Source organism: Diabrotica undecimpunctata, chromosome 2, assembly GCF_040954645.1.
Source record: "Diabrotica undecimpunctata isolate CICGRU chromosome 2, icDiaUnde3, whole genome shotgun sequence".
NCBI classification, from domain to species: Eukaryota; Metazoa; Arthropoda; class Insecta; order Coleoptera; family Chrysomelidae; genus Diabrotica; species Diabrotica undecimpunctata.
The window spans coordinates 168,094,816-168,115,687 of record NC_092804.1 but is presented as its reverse complement, the minus strand read 5'-3'; the positions used below and the strand labels follow the sequence as shown (position 1 = coordinate 168,115,687).

General features: G+C 34.9%; 1 protein-coding gene across 9 annotated transcripts in view; it reads left to right on the top strand.

The window, feature by feature from the left end:
• Sarm (sterile alpha and armadillo motif) overlaps window positions 1-20,872 on the top strand; it is a 368,252-nt gene that overhangs the window by 296,998 nt on the left and 50,382 nt on the right. For all 9 annotated transcript variants that reach the window (XM_072523938.1, XM_072523936.1, XM_072523939.1 and 6 more), the window contains 3 exons: window positions 4,125-4,226; window positions 17,995-18,096; window positions 19,824-20,072. In XM_072523938.1, the coding sequence (XP_072380039.1) occupies window positions 4,125-4,226; window positions 17,995-18,096; window positions 19,824-20,072 (453 nt within the window). The remainder of the gene's footprint in view (window positions 1-4,124; window positions 4,227-17,994; window positions 18,097-19,823; window positions 20,073-20,872) is intronic.

Here is a 20,872-nt window from a genome sequence, read left to right as displayed (position 1 = left end):
ATGATTTGCATTACACCATTCATGTACACGATTCAGTTCACTCTGCAAAAAATGACAATCATTAAGGTCACTTATCAATGAATAAATCTTTAAATCATCGGCATAACATAAACATGGTGCAGAAATTGATTCACACAGATCGTTAATAAATAACAAGAACAATAATGGACCTAGATTAGAACCTTGTGGAACCCCTGAAGAAGCTAGGTACTTTTCCGATTTGTAACCATTATAAGCAACAAACTGCGTTCTATTTGACAAGTAAGACCTCATAAAAGTCACGTCATCCTCAGAAAGACCAAAGGGACACAATTTAGAAAGTAATACGCCGTGGTTAATTCTGTCGAACGCCTTCGTAAAGTCAGTATATATTACGTCAACTTGACTTCTATTATCTAGGGCCTTTGAGATATATTGTGTGACCATTAATAAGTTTGTAACAGTGGACCGGTTGGAGACAAAACCATGTTGATATTGAGACAGCTGATTACGAGTGCGTGAGTAAATACGATTATACAAAACTATTTCAAAGACTTTCGATAGATTGCAAATAATGGAAATTGGTCTGTAGTTTTCTACCTGTCCCTTTTCATCAGTTTTGAATATTGGGCACACTTTTGACTCCTTCCAGAGACTCGGATATTCCTTGTTAAGAAGACATAAATTAAAATTTTTTAATAGTGACACAGTTAAGGCACCTATGCAATTCTTAACCAAAAAGGATGGAATATTATCAGGTCCACACGTCATTTTGTCTTTCAATTTCTTACTAGCCAAAATTATCTCAGACTCTAAAATAGGATAAAAATTTAAGTGGTGGATTTAACCACAATATGGTTAAGATATAGGTGATTGCGTTCTCCATATGGCCAAGACGGTTAATTTTGAAGTTACACACTGTTCAAATCATTGTCGTTAATATGTAAATATATTTAAAGAAGTCAGGTCAAATCTGGAGTGATCTGACGTTATGGCTTAATAATTATGTAGACATAAAACATATATACTTAAAAAGTTTTTTTGTTGTCGGGATATAAGGTTAGAACTACGCCTGAGAATGCTTTGATGTTACGTATTCTTTATGGCTTGGAAGCGTGGACACTAAAACAAGTCCATCGGAATGGCCGCCTTTGAATTTTGGTGTTACAGAAGAATCCTCCGAATATCATGGATTCAAAGAATGTCAAACGTGGAAGTAACTAGAAGGATAGGAAATGAGGCGGAAACAATATTAACTATCAAAAGGCGAAAAATTGAGTACTTAGGACATGTGTTGAGAGGGCAAAAATACGCATTATTACAACTTATTATGCAAGGCAAAATCCGAGGAAAGCGAAATGTGGGAAGACGAAGAATATCCTGGCTTAAGAATTTAAGGGAATGGTTTAAATGCAGTAGTGCAGAACTTTTTAGAGCGGCAGTCAACAGAGTCCGCATAGCCATGATGATTTCCAGCCTTCGATAGAAGATGGAACTTAAAGAAAAAGAAAACATATATTCTTTACATATAAAAAAAGAAATACAGCAAACTTTGGAAACTATCAACCTCACACGAGGATTTTTAGAAACAAACTAAATTTGAACCTAGGTCTACACCAACCACGTGAGCAGTATTCAAGTCAGGAAGTGGAACTAATGATCATTTACAAGTTACAAAGAGCGTCTACACCAACCACGTGAGCAGTATTTAAGTCAGGATGTGGAACTAATGATCACTTAAAAGTTAAAAAGAGCCTTATAGAGAAAATTATGGAGTACTATAAACCACTGGCCCTAATATTTGTAGATTATGAGAAAGCGTTTGATCCATTCCATCAACATAAAATACTTGAGGCTTTAGTAGATTTTAGAATAAACCACCGATATACTACAATAATTTCCAAATCTGAAGCACTATCAGAGATTACTAACGAGGACGCTGAAAATGCCTTAAAAAGTGTATGGAATACAATGAACCTCTTCATCTGCTATTTGTGGATTACAATAAAGCATTGGATTTCATATAACTATGGGCAGTATTAGAGGGAATGAATAACGCAAGGATTGATTCCAGATATAGAATACCTACTCCTAAAATATATAGACGACAATGAAACTATGTGAATAAACACAGCCGAAGGTCTACCAATCAGCAAAATAAGATAGAAAAGATGAGTTAGACACCATGATGTAGTACTCGCAAGCAAGAATACAGACGAACTACTTTGCGTGCTAAAGGAACTTATGAGAATCTGGTAACATGGCTTTAAAATTGAATTTAAATAAAACAAAAGTGATTACAATTCAAAATATTACAATAGACTTAGATGTAAGTAAGATCGAAAGTCTCTAAGAGTATAATACTCAGGTCACACGATCAAAGTGGGCAAACATAATCAAACGGCATAGATCATTAAAAGAATCCGAATGACTTCAGCAGAACAATGAAAGATCGACGAGAAACATTAACCACCTAACCACATAACATTTTAAAGTTCAAGTTGCTTCCATATAAATATATATACGTCGGTTTAGAACGACTTTCGACGTTGTCTGAGACCTAAACACCATCTCTTCCTATCTTCGCAGTCGTTTGTTGTTAAATTTCTTTCGCTCATGGACTTGTTTACGCCGTGTTGCCATTCTAATCTGGGTCTTCCTCTTTTCCGTCGACCTATTGGTTGCCATTCTACTACTTTTTTGGGGAGTCTTGTTGCTGTCATCCGTTGATCATGCCCTTATCACCTTATTTGTTTCTTCTCTATATCTCGAGTTATACTTCCTTCTATTCCCATACGTTGTTTTATTACATCATTTCTGATTCGGTCTCGTCTGGAAATACCTAAAGATCTTCTCATTGCATCCATCTCTACTGCTTCTATTCGCTTTTTGTTCTTTTCACTAATTCTCCATGTTTCAGCGCCATAAAGAAGAGTAGTTTTAATCATGGTCTCATATATATTAAATTTTCTTCCTTTCGTTATCTCATTACTCCACAGTATACCATTGAGACATCCTAAAACTTTCTTTGCTTGAGTGATTCGTTTTTCTATTTCCCGTGTATCAGTTCCTGTATTGTCAAAGGCAACACCCAAGTAGTCATAGCTCTGACAGCAAGAAATATGTTTTCGAGGTCTAGGTTATCTGACTCGTTTCCAATACAAAGATATTTGGTTTTTGTTGTATTGACATTCATTCCCTAGTCGTTATATTCTTCTATCAGCTTTCTAAGCATGTACTGCATGTCTTCCCTGTCGGTCGCTAGTACTACCTGGTCATCAGCAAACTGGAGTGTATATATACATTCATTGCTAAGCTCCATACCCATCCTATGCACCTTTATTTTCCATCTTTCCAATGCTGCTGCAACACTTATCTTGAATCTTCCATATAAATTATTTTTTTAAAAATTATATTTTAAAACGAGGAATTTTACTATTAAGGTACCGTAATATTAGTTTTAGGAAGACCACACCGCGCAAAACTTGAACATTAAACGACAAGCGTCCTGCAGCAGGAATACGAATAGCCTGCAGTGTTGGTGTATTACCTGTGACGACAGGTGGGAGTAGGATAGGTCAGGCGATGGACAGAGGTGTGGCCTGCGACATTCAGAAGACACAGTCAATTCCCCTCTACATACAGTCCTACTGTATGATCGTAGTAGGATCAGAAGGGTGTTTGATGATGTGATGAAGGGTGTATCCAAGTCTTAACCCTGATAAAAAGATACGAACCGCATAGTATGAAATGGAACTATCAACGTTGTGCCTATAATAGAAGAACCGGAGTACAAGATAGTGTGGAAAGAATACCTATCCTAAAGTGGAATTGGCGATAGGTTCACTAAGAGATTTTTCGAATGAGGACTCAGAGAAGATGCCTTAAAAAATAGTCGGCCTCCTCCAACGAGATGGACAAGATAGGGAGCTATAAAAAACATTCAAAACTAAACTGGATGATGATGATTTCACAAAATTGTATCTATTTGTTTTATATGTGAAAGATAATTGTCTGGAAATAATGTTTATTTTTTCGTTGTGAATAACGATGTATATACTCGTATAACTAGAAGATAATTACTGTATCAAACACGCAACAAATCAAGCAATTTTATTAACCAAGTTTTTTTTAATTATTTCAAGATGGCGAGCGAATCTCCCACGGACAATAATGCAAATGGTACCGAGCCGCCGCTTCAGACAATCATAAAAAACCCATCAAGGACGACAGTAACCACAACTTCAGTAAGTATTTTCAGTCAATTATGATTATTTATAGATTCTAGATACACATTCCGATGTAGTAAAATTTTCTTAGAATTCGTACAGATTAGAGGATTGTTGATTTCCTAGTTCGCCTACTTCGATCTTTTTATGTATGTAGTATTTTTAAACCATGTTATTGCAAAATAAATTACATAGTTTTTAGCTGCATTTCTTATATTGACATGTCTCGAGGTCATTTTAGACTGATTTTTTTTTAGTAAATCACAATCAAAAACTTTGTCTTGTGCAGAAAAAAACAGAATTGCGCAGAATAATTGTTATAATATATTTCGTTGACATTTTTATATTGGCTTTTGATTTAAATATGATTAGTCTTATTGTGTTCCAACACCTAAATTCTTGTTAATGCCAGTTTTTCTGTGGAATAAAGTTCATCATTCTCTTTGATTTTATCCCTATACGGGATGGGGTCTATTGGACTTCCACCAGGTCTTTTTTGTCTTCCTCCCCTACTTCTTACAGGAACTTGCAGCTTCCTTTCATTTCAATGTTGAACATGGCATAACCATATCACCTATGTTCTCCCCTTTTTACAACAATCGTTGTCATTCTTAGACACTTCAATCCTTAAGTAAAGTTTCTAGGAACTATGCTACCGTCCTACTAACCTTTAAAACCTCAAGAGCTTGTCTCCACTGTTCCAGTTTTTGTTCTATTTAAGTCGCATTCACCATTTCCTACTAAAACTACATCATCAGCATACATTAAGTATCGGGAAATGTTATCCTGTAGTTTTGTTGTTATATGATCTAAAAATAAGGACTAAGCACCGAGCCTTGGTGCAATCCTACTTCTCATGAAATTTATCAGTCTCTTTCATACTTGTCCTAACACTAATTATTATTTCCTTATCCATTTCCCTCACAAACTTCAGTTACTCACCGGGAACTTATTTCTTAGTGAACGTCCACTACAGAGTCTCTCGAAGAACGTTGTCACATGTTTTTCAAGATCAATGAATATCATATTACCGTTTGTTTCTTAATTCCTACCTAAGATAGCTGATGAGACATTGTGTCTGTCTCTGCTTTCTCAAGATGAATGATTATTCCTACATTTTATCATCAGCTGTCTTCGAATGTTTTCTGTCGAATTCTTCGTTTGTAATCTGATTTCTTTGATTTCTTTGCACTGTTTCACTATTTTACAAAGTTTTGATACGCTTCTAATTTAGCTTTTGCTGTATACTTTCACTTCTTTTTTGGTAACCTTACAATGTTGAAGATTTTTAACAGACCTATCTTCTTGCCACTCGTTATAAGTTTCTCTTTTTGTGTCGTCCATAAAATATTATCAGGAATTATACACCGTCGACTGCGCCATTTTTAAAGTAAATAATACAACAATGTAATTTCAGACTAAAAACATCAAATATAAACTAAATACTTATTTGTCCCCGTAAAATATGGATGTACGATGCAGGGAAGACCGTTAAAGCTGTTAACATTAGGTAGTGAAGAAAGAAAGGCTATGACCGGGCAACTCAAAATTTTTTAACACTAAGGGTGTTATTGTTATAAATTTGTTTACCTAAAATATATACTCTTTAAAATTTATTAAACTTGTTTGCGTAATATATTTCTTAAAAAAAATTATAGTGATCCGCTAATTTCGTGGAACAATGTACAATAAAAACATTAATTTATCGATATGCTTACCAGAAAACACACAAAATCGTTACAGGTATTGCATTGTTAAAGCAAAACAAAATTACCTCATTAAAATCAACACCACATTCCATCATTAATCCTTAATTCTGCACATTGCTTGTAAATGATTGATGATTCGACGCCTTACAACATAAATATTTATCTCAAAGAAAAACAACCTGGTTGTAGCAAACGACCTTGCGGATTAGTTTGTTAGATTTATAAAAAAAAATCGAAGATTCCTTATAAGATTGGATACTTATGCAATAAAACAAGTAATAACGAAATAAAACTCATTAAATTGGTAATTAATCTCAGAAAACAAGTTTCCAATGATAATTATTTGTGTAATTGTGCAGGTTTCTGTTTGATTTTACTTGTTTATAAAAATTAATTTTAAAATAAAAAACAACTTAAATCAAAACGTGTTATTAAGAACAGCGAAAAGAGCTTACGGAGTCTGTACGTCAACTGTGTTTTTGCCTAATTAAATGTACAATAATGCCTCTATGATGCGAGGTCCACGTACCAATGAGTTTTTGTGTCAATACGACATTGAACCTTTCGACCTAACAGAAAGTTCTGCCGAACCTTACTGTACGGAATGATTGACTACCACTTTGTCTCCTGTGATCTTAATTGGGGTTAGACAGAGTCCGAGACCAGGACGACCAGGCGACCAGGATCACCTTTATGCTTGCTACCTTTTTATTTTTCCTTGTAGACCTAGAAGTGTCATTCATTTCTTAATCCACTCCTGAGAGATATAGAAAACAAACACTGTCGTTTCTGCCACTGCTATATCTATCGAAAAAAGTCTAAATTGTCCTCCCTCAGTTTTTCCCTCCTCTCTATCTTGTTTCTTCTTATTGAGGAACCGCCTCTTGCCGTCTTTACTATTCTATTTGTTGTCATTCAGCTTATATGATTGTTCGATTCTCCTCTTCTCTTTCTTACCCAGTTCTTGATGTTCTCCACCTTGCATCTACGTCGTATATTTGTACTTCTAGCTCTGCCCCATAGTGTCTTACCATCAATTTTTCTGTGTTTTCATATCTGCTGTTTCTAACATTCTTTTTGTCCTCTCTGTGTCAGGTCTTGTTTCTGCCGTGATAATGTGATGCCTAGATATTTAAACTCCATCACTTGTTCTATTATCTGACCTTCCAGCTCCAGTTTACATCTTAGTAAATTTGCTGTTGTAACCTTGCATTTTGTCTTTTTTGGGAAAATTAGCATGTGAAATTTTCTGCCATCTTCACTTTGAGAGAGTAGTATTGCGTCGTCTGCATAGCAGATTATTTTAAGTTATTTTTCTCCCATTTGGTATCCTTTTTTAGTTCTTACTTTTTTATTATTTCATCCATAATCAGGTTGAACAATAGAGGACTCAGGGAATCTCCCTGTCTTATCCCATTGTCAGCTTCAATAGGGTCGGTTAGTTCTTCTTCTACTTTTATTTTTATTGTGTTGTTTTGGTAGATATTTTCGATCTTTTTGATTATTCCTAGAGGCATCTCTCTTGCGTACAGTAAGTGGATAACGTCTTTTAATTTGACCTGGTCAAATGCTTTCTTAAGGTCCACGAAACTTGGATATGCCGGTTTGTTGTATTCTAATGATTTCTGAATATTAAATGTCAAAAGATAAAATAAAACGTTCCAAAGAATTGATAGTGAAACTGATAAGAATACTTGATGAAGACTACTACGAAGAATATCAAGAAAAAATTGAAAGTGTAAGCCACCAGGCTAGGAAGCGGGAAACCCCGGAGATGATGAAGTAAGTTTCGTAGTATATGAATAAAAAAACTGATAAGAAAAGCTACTTGGTAACATGACTTGAAAAAATTAGACTACTACGAAGAATACCAAGAAAGTTTTGAAAGCTATCAGGTCAGGAAAAAAGAAACACTGGATAAGATGAAAAAAAGTTGCAAGGAGTGGATAGGACAGTCCTGAAAAAAAGCTAAAATCGCTGAATTCACAATTTCATTGATGACTGTTCTATATATTTTTATTTGTCAGCAATAAATCTACTGTTTTTATTTATTTTTCAACGATAAATATTATGACATTTAGATGGAATCATAATCATCTTTTATATCTAGATCTATATGATAGGTATGATAGTTTTCTGGAAAAAAGTCATAGGTTTTAAGAGGAAACACATGTTATTAATTATACAACCAACAAACAGTTGGTATAAAAATATATTCTTGGCACCAGCAACCGAAAAATAATGTAGGAATCGTTACAAGTTTTTAGAAACTGAATTACTGTTTACGCGTTTGTCTCCTTTTTTGTATATTAAAAAATATTTGACCAAAAACGTTGTCCTTTAAGAAACAAGAAAATGACAAGTAAACTAAATAAAATGGAAGATTTGAATTAATATATAGAAAAATATATTTTACATCAGAAGTAAATATACGAACAGGAATATTCACATGACATGTATTTCAACCTTTTATCATCTATCAACAGCTTGCAAAAGCAGACGAGATGAGAAACAGTTCAATTCGTGATTATTACACAACCGTTCAGTCTGTAACGTGACTAGCGCATTCTAAATAAATCAAATAAAAGCAAATTTCATACTCTGACATTATATGGGTAATTCTCCACTAAATGGAAAATCCCTGTCCCAAGCTAATTATGTGTTAATATTTTTTTAAGTTTTTTATTCAGCGGATGGCTTGCGAAATGTGGCTCTATCGCCGTATCCTAAAAATACCATGGACAGCGAAAATCACAAATATAGATGTCCTTAAAAGAATAAACCAAGAACGCCAACTTTTCGAAACCATCAAGAAAAGGAAAACGGCGTATCTAGGTCACATCATGCGAAATGAAAAATACCAGTTCCTCCAACTTATAATCGAGGGTAAAATTGAAGGCAAGAGAGGAATGGGACGCAAGAAAATGTCCTGGCTCCGAAACATAAGGCAATGGACAGGGATTAACGACATACAATCTCTGATACATATTGCAAGAAATAGAGAATTAATGGAAAATGTGATCGCTAACATCCATTAATGTATTTGCATCTGAAGAAGAAGAAGGATGGCTTGCATAAATATAACAGGTGCCACGAAAACAACACCAACTGCTGCAATGGAGTTGATCATTGGCATCAAGCCTCTAGATATATATATCAAAGAGCTGCCTCTAGTGACAATAATGCGACTGCGCTCAACTGGTGCAAACTTTGATGTAGGAATGGGACAATTGAGAACTCGTTTCTAGCGGAGAGAGCTGGATGCGCTACCACTGCTACAGGCAGGCTGCGACTCATTTGAACCGTGGCAAATGTGAAACGTGGCAAATGCATATTGCATATACACCGATGGCTTCAAAATGAAAGAAGGCTCAGGATGCGGGATATACTCCAGATCACTGAACCTAAGAATAAAGTGGGGTATGGGCAAATATGCCAGCGTAGTTCGGACAGAACTGACTGGTATCTCCATAGCCGCAAAAGAGATAACCCAAAAAGGTATAGCAGGGAAAACTATAATGATCTGCACAGATAGCAGACAAGCGCTACTAACCTTGAATAGACCACGTGTCACATCAGGGTTAGTAATGGAGTGTCACGAGTCACTAACTCAAGCTTCGGATGGTAATACCATCATCCTGAGGTGGGTTAAATGACACAATAGGAATAAAGGCAACCGCATTGCTGACCAATTATCTAGAAAGGCAGCAGGCCTAAGACTCTTAGGAACTGGGGATCTTTTTGGTTGGTCAACTACAACAATCGCGGAAATTGTCAAATGTCACTTCCATACGCAAACCGTAAAAAGATGGGAAGAAGGGCAAGGATGTAAACTCGCCAGGGTAATACTAAGTAACCTTGAAGACTCAACATCAAAGAAGTTTGATGTTGACTCTTCAAGGTTACTTAGGTTCTACGTTTGACAGTTGGTTTTTTAACTGGTCATTATCAATTAAGCAAACACCTCCACACACTGGGGCTAGCAGACACACCTCTATGTAGGAAGTGTGAATGCCCGGAGTTATCGTTAATACGAGAGTACGCGTTCGACGAGTCCTGGCCCACACCTGCCCACATAAGAGAGATGTCTCCTGGCGACTCCTAGAAATGGTAGGATGGACAATGAGCTAAGGGTGACAGCTCCCTGGGAGGATGCTCAATGGGTCAATTGTGGCCTAAGTGCTGTGAAACTTAACTCGCCCTCCCTACTCTACAGATAAAGATACAGAAGTTTTTTGTACCAATAACGATGTATATATTATTAGGTATTCTTGGCACAATACAGCATATTTAGTAATTTATTTATGGAATATTTAAATAAATGAACCTCAAACACCTCAAAACACAAACAGAATTACAAATCTTATTTTAAGTATTTATTTTTTTTGTCGTTTATACTGAATAAAAAAATATCCAAATACATGAGCGTCCGCTCCACCCGTCAATCAAAATCCAACTGACAGAAATGTTCGCGCCAACACCCGCGCCAATCTCCGCGCCAATCCTCTCGCCGATCATCACGCTAACCCCCACGCCAACCCAATAATGCATTGGTTAGTGATCACCGTAGTAGTGTCTGGGGGCTCGGGAGACTGAGACTTCGGAAGCCCTAAAGAAGACATCGAAGAGGATGTCGAAAGCTCGGCGCAATGATAATCGAAGCGGTTTAACCAGGAGGACTGTTAGCATATTCTACCGATTATGGTGTAGCCTCCCTTACATATTCATTCTTCATATCTGCCCACGATTGTCTAAAATTCATATCTGCTCCGTATGTCATGATCGGTAGTATACACTAATCAAACGCTTTTTTCTTCAGGTGGATTGGTATCTTCGATTTGAATATAACTGCATTTCTACCAAAAGATGTCCAAGCTAGTTTCATTCTTCTGTTGATTTCTGGAAATATGGAGCCAGATTTATGTATTAATTGTCCCAGGTATACATACTCGTCTACTGTCTCAAGTGGAATGTTGTTTATTATTACATCTTGGACATCCACTAGCTCATTGTACATGGTTTTTGTTTTTGTCAAGTTCATTTTTAGGTCAACTTGCTGAAACTAAATGCTAGCTGCAATTAGGTCGCTTATAAGTTCTTGTAGTTCTGCAGGATTATTAGCAATCAGAACGATGTCGTCTGCAAATCTTAGATGACTGAGGTATTCTCCATCAATGGATATTCCTTTGTTTTGCCAGTTCATTTTGCTGAATATATTTTCTAGTGAAGAGCTTTGGTGATATTGCGTCTCCTTGTGGAACGCCTCTAGTCGTGGAAAATTCTGGAGTGTTTTCATAAATGTTTACCTTAGCTTTTGCTTGTCTGTATTATATTTGCTAACGTTTCTGTGTACGATTTGTCAATGTCTTGATTGGTCAAAGTTGGTCAAAGGTCAAAGGACTTCTGGTACATCTTTTTGGTTACTGATTACATCTTTAAGTGTGTCAGGGGCTTTGTATATTTCGCTGTAGAATTTAGTCACGAGTTGTATTATTTCATTTCTGTCTTTAATTCTGGTGTTTTCGTTTGTTAGAGCAACGATTTGCTTCTTCCCAATGATTAAAGCTTTTCTTGTTTTCTTATAGTTTTTCCTGTTTTCGCTTGCATTTTCTACTAGTCTTTCATTGTATTTTCTTATGTCTTCCTTAATATTTTTCCTTATTGTCTTACAAAGTTGTGTGTATTGTATTCTCTCTATGTTGCTGCTTTCCCTTCTTTGTTTTAACATTATTTTAGTTTTATCAGACAGTTTACTATGTTGATTTTGTTGCTGTGGGCCTCCGATTTCTTTGGCACTATCAAGGATGAATTCCATTAATTGAGAGCTGTCGATTTGGTCATGTATTCTTTCATCAATCGTCCTTTGGTAGTGATCTGAGTTTTCTTTTAAATTGTTAGTATTTATACCGGTACTCTTGATTTTGTGAATAATTTTATTCTTTCTAGTTTCAGATCCAGAACAATTTTTGCTCTGATTAGTCTATGATCGCTGCCTGTTTGAAATTTATTTATTACACTGACATCTTTTATTGTAGGAATTTTGTTGGTTAGAATGAAGCCAATTTCGTTCTTAGTTGATTTTTTCTTAAAGAATGTATTTGCAATTGGTAGTGTGCAAACTGAACCAGTCTTTCTCCCCTCTCATTTCTATCACCGACCCCATACTTTCCCACGACTTGTTCCTTGTCGTTTCTCTTTCTCACTTTGGCATTAAAATCACCAATTAAATACTTGAAATGACTTCATTTATGACGTCAAAATATTATTTAATGCTCTACAGTAACATAAATGCTTCATTTATGTTACTGTAGAGTTCCTCTATTTCTTTGTCAGTGTGAGTAATCGTTGGGGCGTATATTTGTATAATTTGTATATTGTATCTCTTTGATAGTTGTAAGTTTAAGCTAGCTACTCTATCTGAGATACTAGTTATTTCTACTATTCTTCGATTCCATTTCTTGTTGATTGGGAATCCAATACCGCCTGTTCTGCCTGTTGATGTGCCTCGGTAGTAGAATATGTTTCCTGACGCTAATTCCAGTAGCTCTTCATTTTTCCGTCTTACTTCGCTGATTCCTATGACGTCCCATTTTATGTTTTCTATTTCTTTTTCTAGGTTTAATATATATATATATATATATATATATATATATATATATATATATATATATATACAAACATTTCAGAATTATTTATAATAGTCATTATTCTTTATATAAATTCTTATTTACTATCGAACTGATTATCATTTGTCTACCAAACGATTCATTGTTTAGAATTATCTGAGTGGATCCGATATATTTGTTAAACGAACACAAAGAAATTAATAATATTAGATAAAACTTATAACACTTTAATTATTGCGTATAGCGATATTTATTCAGTAATGATGAATAGTAACAAATTTAGCAATAATCATTTTGTAGTAATTAATTTCCCATCGCAAGTATTAGAAAAAATATTTAGATTAGATAAAAAGCTGAACACATGGTAACAGTATTAATATATTTTGTTATTTAATTATATTATGTAGTTGGATCCTGGGTGCTATGATCTATTCTGTACGCAAGGAGAGGGGTAAATAAAACAGGCATGTTTCAGATTAAGATACGTTTTCTTCTATAATTATATAGTTATATATGTTCTTATAGAACAAAAATTTTGATTGAGACATGCATTGAATATAACGAACCTTAAACATAAGAAATTCAATAATGGAATAAATATGATTCCAGAATATTATCAAGTCTTGCTTTTTTATTGAATACAAGAAAAACTAAAATAAGAAACTTGTTTTTTTCTTTCATTTATAAAAGCTCTGTGTCTACTGGATGTACATATTTAAATTTCTACCTAATGCAATAAACAATTTACATTAAATTAAGTTAGTGGTCTCTTTTTTGTTTTGATCAGTGTATATACAGATAGGAGATATCCCAGAAATCTCCTTGGACGAAATTTACAAGGCTCTAAAAAAGATGAAGAATAACAAAGCTCCGGCGGAGGACGGTGTCGTCACGGAAGCGATAAAGATAGGAGGCTCAGTACTGATAACCAAAATTCAAAAGCTCTTTAATCTATGCCTTCTTCTTCTTCTTCGTCTAGCCATTCACGTCCACATCTGAACATAAGCCTCTTCAAGTCTTCCTTTCCATTGTTTTTTATTGTACGCTACTTGTAGCCAATTTTTCCCGGCAGTCCTTTTCAGATCATCTGTCCATCTCCAATCCATCTGTCCAATCTATGCCTATGGAATCAAAATATCCCAACAAAGTGGAATAATTAAATAACTGTACTCTTACACAAGAAGGGAGATATAGCAGACCTGGAAAGATACAGACCAATCAGTCTCCTTAACCATCTTTATAAATTATACACCCAAATAATAACGAAGAGATTAGAGATAAAGCTGGATTTTTACCAACCTCGGGAACAAGCCGGTTTCCGCCCTAATTACGGCACAAACGATCACCTGCAGTGCCTAAAAACCCTGATAGAAAAAACTAACGAATATAACCGTCCCTTGGCATTGATATTTGTAGACTTTAAAAAGGCGTTTGATACAGTGGAATTACCGTGCATCTTAAGAGCACTACAAGATTGCAGGGTCGACCACAGATATTGTAATATAGTTAAAAATATATATGAAAATGCCACAACAACCATAAGTCTACATTCAGCAACTAATAAAATAAAGATAAAAAGGGGAGTCAGGCAAGGTGATACCATGTCACCAAAGCTGTTCATTACCGTTCTTGAGTATGCATTTAAAAGACTAACATGGCAACACAAAGGAATATCCATCGATGGAGAAAGATTAAACCATCTACGTTTTGCGGACGATATCGTGCTTCTGTCAGATAATCTGGGAGAGATCAAAGACATGCTCCAAGAACTGAATTACATACTGGAGAGATCAATGCTGGGCCTGACCTTGAAAGATCGCGTGAGAAATGAGGAGATACGTCGACGAACTGGCGTAGACGATATTATACTGCGAATCAATAAACAAAAGTGGAGGTGAGCTGGACATGTTGCTAGAATGGAAGACGGAAGATGAACGAAGAGATTATTGGGGTGGAGACCAAGAGCCGACAAGCGAATTCGATGCAGACCTCCCACCCGATGGACCGACGACCTAAGGAGAATAGAAACAAACTGGATTGCAGCAGCTAGAGATAGAGAGAACTGGAGACGTTTGGAGGAGGCCTATATCCAACAATGGATGTGAAAATGGGGCTGGATGATGATATACAGATAACGACATTGTTTTGTTGACCATAGGAATTAAGATTTATTGCAATCATCTCTAAAGTATATTATAATGCTCTAAAACTATTTTTTTGGTTTTTTTTTTGCCTTAATAGCAATACAAATAAATAAGTAAGTAAATAAGTAATATGCTTTATTGTCATTGAAAATTGTTCACATTTTATGAACAAAGCTTATAACAATAAGACAAGAAAGAAGAAAAAAAATCAGAATAAGAATCGTTTGTACTTTTAAATAAAAAAAAAATAAAATTCTTCCAAACTTAAACATAAAAAATACTACCTAATTAAGAACCTACAAACTTCGTAAAATGTACCTAACAAAAAATAAAAATTAGGAAAGCAGATTAATGAATTAAGGGCTCAAATATTCCACCTCCTTGTGCTAAACAGTAATCAAATCTGTCATACAGATTTCTCCTCATATTTTGGAGTAGATCTGGTGTAACGCTTGCAGAGAAATGAAGTATTTTTGCCCTTGATTCGACTAGGTTTGTGGTCCTTTCAAACTAATGCCTATAAATGTTTTCTTTGAGAAAACCCCAAAAAATAAATCGTTAGGCGCTAAGTCACAGGATCTAGCGGGCCGTTTAGTTATAGCACGTGTACTTGTCAGTCGACCAGGAAACGTTTGATTGAGGAACTCAATAGTAGCTCTAGAGTTGTGAGCCGAACACCCATCCTGTTGGAAATAAACCTGAAAATTAACGGGAGGGCGTCAAACTGCCGGAATGATCTCATTCTGTAAAATTTGTAAATATTTGGGCCCGTTTAGGTTTCCATCGATAAAAAATGGACCGAAAATATGGTCGCCTAACATATCAGTCCAAACATTTAACTTTTGCGGATGCTGCGTTTGCACTGCAACACTGAGGTGCTTATTTTTCCAAAAATAATACCTTGCAACGCATCGATTATGTTTTTTATGTAATGAAAATGAAGATTCGTCAGAAAATAAAATATTTTTTAAAAAGTGTACATTTTCATTCTGTTTATCTAACATAATTTCACAAAACTCCATATGCCTAAAGTTATCTTCCGGAAACAGTTCTTGTGTTGGTTGTATCTTAAAACAGTGATATCCATTCCTTTTGAGAACTCGCTGGACATTCACGTTAACTTCCCTAGCAACTTGTACACTATTACAGGGTTTACTAGCTTCTACAAAAGCACAAATATCAATATCCCTGTTTTGACGCTCTTCATCGACAGGTCTAACACGTGGTTCATTACCTTCATGAGACTTTTTACAACTGTTTATACATCCCGAAGTTTGAAAATGTTTAATGGTATTTTTAACTGTTGTAACACTTGGTGGGGATCTATTTTCGAAGGCAAAAAAAAATAAATTAATTACTTCGCGTATCGAATGACCCTGAGAGTACCATGTTACAAGTTGCACTTTTTCTTGGACATTATACAACATAACAGGCATTTTATTAATTATTTGGTTATTCTATCAGAACTTCGTTTAAAATTTTTAATGTCAATGTGACAATTACGACAATTCGTACCTACTGTGAAATGAATATAGAGGTGGAAACGTGTAACATGTCACAGCGATTGCCGGTGTGTTGTATGGTCAATAAAACAATGTCGTGATCTGTATAATGCAGAGAAAGATGAAAAAATCAATGCTGGAAATAAGTAAAAAAGAACGAGTTCCAAATCAAATAAGTAGGAATAAGACGGTGGTGCGAGACGAGGTTGGGGCTATTTTGCATCTAAAATAATCTGGTATAACCGGAAGTGGCATGTCTGTCAAAATATTTTCTTTAAGTTCTTCATAGCTTGTAATCCCCATCAACCAATTTTCGTAAATATCATGTAAGTAGGTTCCGATATAAATAGTGTACACCCTGTATACTACACAACTTATACCAATTCAATATTTTAATTCTCACAAAAATAGACTAAGAATTGAACCACTTGTAATAGCTCATAAAGAAGAATCACAAAATAAAGTGATTACTCTCGTCTCAGAGAGGCAGTGGGAGCAACCCCTATTTTTTGAAAATAGAAAAGCAATTTCAGTCGTAATAAATTAGTCACACTGATTTGACTTCCAAATGAGAACAAATTCGCCAATTCCATAAGTAACTGTTTGTTTTTATTTATAATCGATAACAAATTCCGGTAAAAATATATACGAAATCGTATTATTTCAGTACCAGTTGCCTAAACTTTTATACACACTGTACAAGGAGTTACATATGTCTAAAGAATGCCGGGTTATACTTCAGTCGTTAGTGACGAAAATGCCACTGAACCTCTAAAAATCATACGAACAAGCTGAATATTGCCGAGAATGTTAATTGTATGACGCCAAAAAAGATGCAAAAAAGTTTAGCTCTTTTACCCCCGGGCTTTTCCCTAAAACTCCCCTAAAAGATATCGAATTTTTACCGTCGAGTTAATACAAATTTTATTTAACTCACGCGCGCAACTTTCATTCAAAATCGCCGGTCGCTTCAAGCGTTGTTTCTGAAAAACGGTTCATTCAACATAAAATTGTTACTAAACATTTTTGTTTAAAATTATCCCAGCTACATGTTTTATTTGAAATATTTTTTTCTACGATGTACAGTGTACAGTTTTTTTGTGTTTTTACCCCCTACGAGGGGGTTTTAGGGAGAGGTAAAACTGGTAAACTTTTTTACATCTTTTTTGGGGTCCCAAAATTGATATTCTCATCAAAATTCAGCTTGTTCGTATGATTTTTAGGGGTCAAATATCTGACGATTGGACTATTACTGAATATTTTTATAAAAGAAATAAGATATAAGCAAGTGCACCGGAATAAATATATCTTAAACAATGAAAAGAGAGAAAGAGAGAGCTAACGAATCATTGGAAGAACAATAATGCTCCATAAATAATTTTATTTATTCCATAAAATCTCGCCATTTTCTGTATGTATTCATTTCCGGGTTTAATATGATTGTATATGTCTCAATGTTGACAAATAACTAAAATGCAATCCGAAATTTTTAAACCAGACAAAACATTCGAGATATTTCTAGCCTGTTGCCTCTGTTTATTCTGGCAGTTAAGTTACCTCATCAACAACAAGCCATTATTTAACCTCAATCACTTAACCGACCGCTGAAAAAATTTAAACAGTTCTAAAACGGAATACAAACATATACTTTTTGACTTTTCGTCGCACTTCAGTCATTGCGTAGTTCCCTATGAGTGGCATTGGCCTTATTCCAACGTTTCTAACGAAATTTTAGTCTAAAATTATAGTTAGAGGAATCACAATACCAAAAATACTTCCATGTCTCATGAAGTTTGTTTTTTAAGTTACAGACCAACTCCCAATCCAGTACGACAACGACACGCGTTAGCAAAACTTCGACCAGCGCTTCAACGACCAGCCAACGGCGCCAGATCACTGATTTAAAAGTAAGTCTACCACTTTTGGTAATAATTTTAATATTTAAAACTTATTGCTTTTTTCAAAACATACATTGTTGGGTTTATAGCTCTTAACTTTTTATTTTAATAGTTTGTGGTTCTAAAATCATTAAATAATAATACTGATTAGAAGCTTTCGGGAAAGACCACTATTCCTGGTTCCAAAGTTCAAGGTTATGCGATTCCAGTCGTAGCTATCGGCTATACAAGAATTTTTAATGTTGTTTTTTCTATTTTTTATTTCTTTATCATTATCTTATAGAATAGAAATATGCTTTATTGTCACTGAAAATTGTACAGTTTTATGGACAAAGCTTACAAAAAGTCAAAAAAATTTCAATATCAATTAAAATTACTAAAATTACATAAATCGTCAATATCACAAAATAAAAGATAATAAAATATACAATCCAGCATGCTTTTTTTCCTTTCCCTTCTACTTCTTCCAGGAACTTAACCCACAGCGACTGTTCGTATTTGGTTATATACACACTCATTTTGGCATCAGCTGATGCCAGACCCAGCCTTCCTCATTCATTCTTGTGATGTGATTTGCCTTTGAGTTTGATTGAAAATTTTCTGTCACACAACACAACATCCGCTTCTTTCTATTTCTATCTCCACTACACTTTATTTTTGTGTTCAGCTTAGTACCGCCTAATGTACCACTTTTTTTTCCCAATGTGCCGCTTATGCTCGCTTGCTGGACATTTTTCGGTCCTTGCTGAGCGTCATCAGACTTTTCGATAGTTTCCTCTTCAGCTTCGGAAGTATCCCATTCTATAGTTTTCAGATGTCTGAGAATGCTTTATTTGTTTCTTCCTGATCTACTCTTGTCCATACGAAATTAATTTTCATTAGCGGAAAAGTTTCGCATTCTGGGATTAGAAAATTAATGAAACGTAAAGTATCGCTTGGTGCCAGGAATTATGCCATTCTTAGCTTTTATTGGGCCTAATTCACCTTACCGAATTATCGAACAGACCTAGCATGAAAGTCCCTCCACCATACGACAGAGTATCACGACTCTTGGAGGAGTTGTAGTAATCTTATTTTACCTTTCGTCTTTTGTCTACCAGTGTGGCCGAAGAATTCCGGTTTTAGTTTTGATATTTGGCTGGTAGCATCTCCAATGCGTTCTATTTGCGTCTTTATCTTGAGAATATGTATTTTAATTGCTTTTTGTGTCTTTGGTAACAAGTAATAGTTGTCAACTGCTAAATGTTTGAGGTGACTGTACATGACACAGATTTCAAAGCTCCATACGTACCGGAAAATATACAGACGTAGTTTTTGTTACTCCATCTTGTGTACATTTACAATTTAATATACAAAATTAAATGTACTCTGTGACAAGATTGTAATATGTAAAACATATAATGGTAACATTATAATATCAATATCATAATCGTAATAGAAAGCTTCTAGACTTAATATTCTTCCTTTTTAATAAAGGACCATTTATTTTAGGTATAAAAGTTTGCAAGATTTCTCGATTAAATTTCTAACAACGCCACTCATTTACAAATCAACAACAATATTTTCTTTTATTATTCGTAATTATTTCGTCTATTCGTTTTTAATACCCTCTTCATGTTCATAAATGCATGTTTAATCATTTTAATACATTTGGACAACCGATAACATTAACTTTAATGATTATATAATTAATACCACCACAACGACATTTTAATTAAATAATTGTTTGTTTACAGGCTTCAAACATGAAGAACGACTTAGTAGACTTTAAAAACAACATAAACGACATGAAAAGCAGCCTACCCAACACCCTTTTGCAAATAAGAAACTCGCTAGAAAATTTAGTCGATGCCGAAGAAATCAATGATCCCATCGTTACGTTTCCTGATGATACCCCAGTGCCCTCCGAAATCGGCTCACCCACGAACGCTGTGGAATCGCTTAAATTTGAACAGAAGACTACGAATAACTTTAAGAAGACCACGGTAAGTAATTTGTCGCATTGATAGCTTGTGTAATTCTGTCTGGGATATATTATAAATGCCGTTAGTTTTATTGGTTTATTTATTATTATTATTTTTCCATAGCTAATGTTAAAGTGTTGCTATACCAACTGTTTGGAGTAGATAAAGTATCACTTTAACCGCAAGGGTAGATAAAGTGACACTTTAACAGCAAGAGTAGACAAAATGTTTTAACTTTTTTTATTCAATAAAATTTACAAATTCAAACACATTAAGGATTAAAAACAACTGAAATTTTACAATTAACATTATTAGAAATATCTATTTTTGGAGCATCACAACTTGTACTCGTTTGCTTAAACACTTGATTCGAGGTACTGGATTAATTTTCTGGTCCGCCAAGTATACACTTGCATACAGCAATATTATTGCTCATTGACTCTTCAATGTAAGATTCTGCAACAGATGACGATTTCCATACAACTAAACGTTTAACTTTTACTAGATCAGCTCCAGAATTTGCGAACATTAGCTGAAGAACGAAGGTTCAAAAAATCTACAATCTTCTTGGGAATATTTTATATAGTGTTAATCCCCACCGGTTGAGTAGTGCACTTTTGCTGTCGGTAATTTACAAAAAACTTAATGTGAGGTACGTTTTTGGGCGCAAGGCAATATACTTTCTCACAATTTACAAGAAACTCAGTCCACTTTTCTTGTCAGTAATACAAAACGATCTTTCCTGCTTGGTTTTAGTATCAGGTAATGAAACGATTATCACCGATTTTCTGTCGTCCACGTTAAACACTTCTAACTTATAC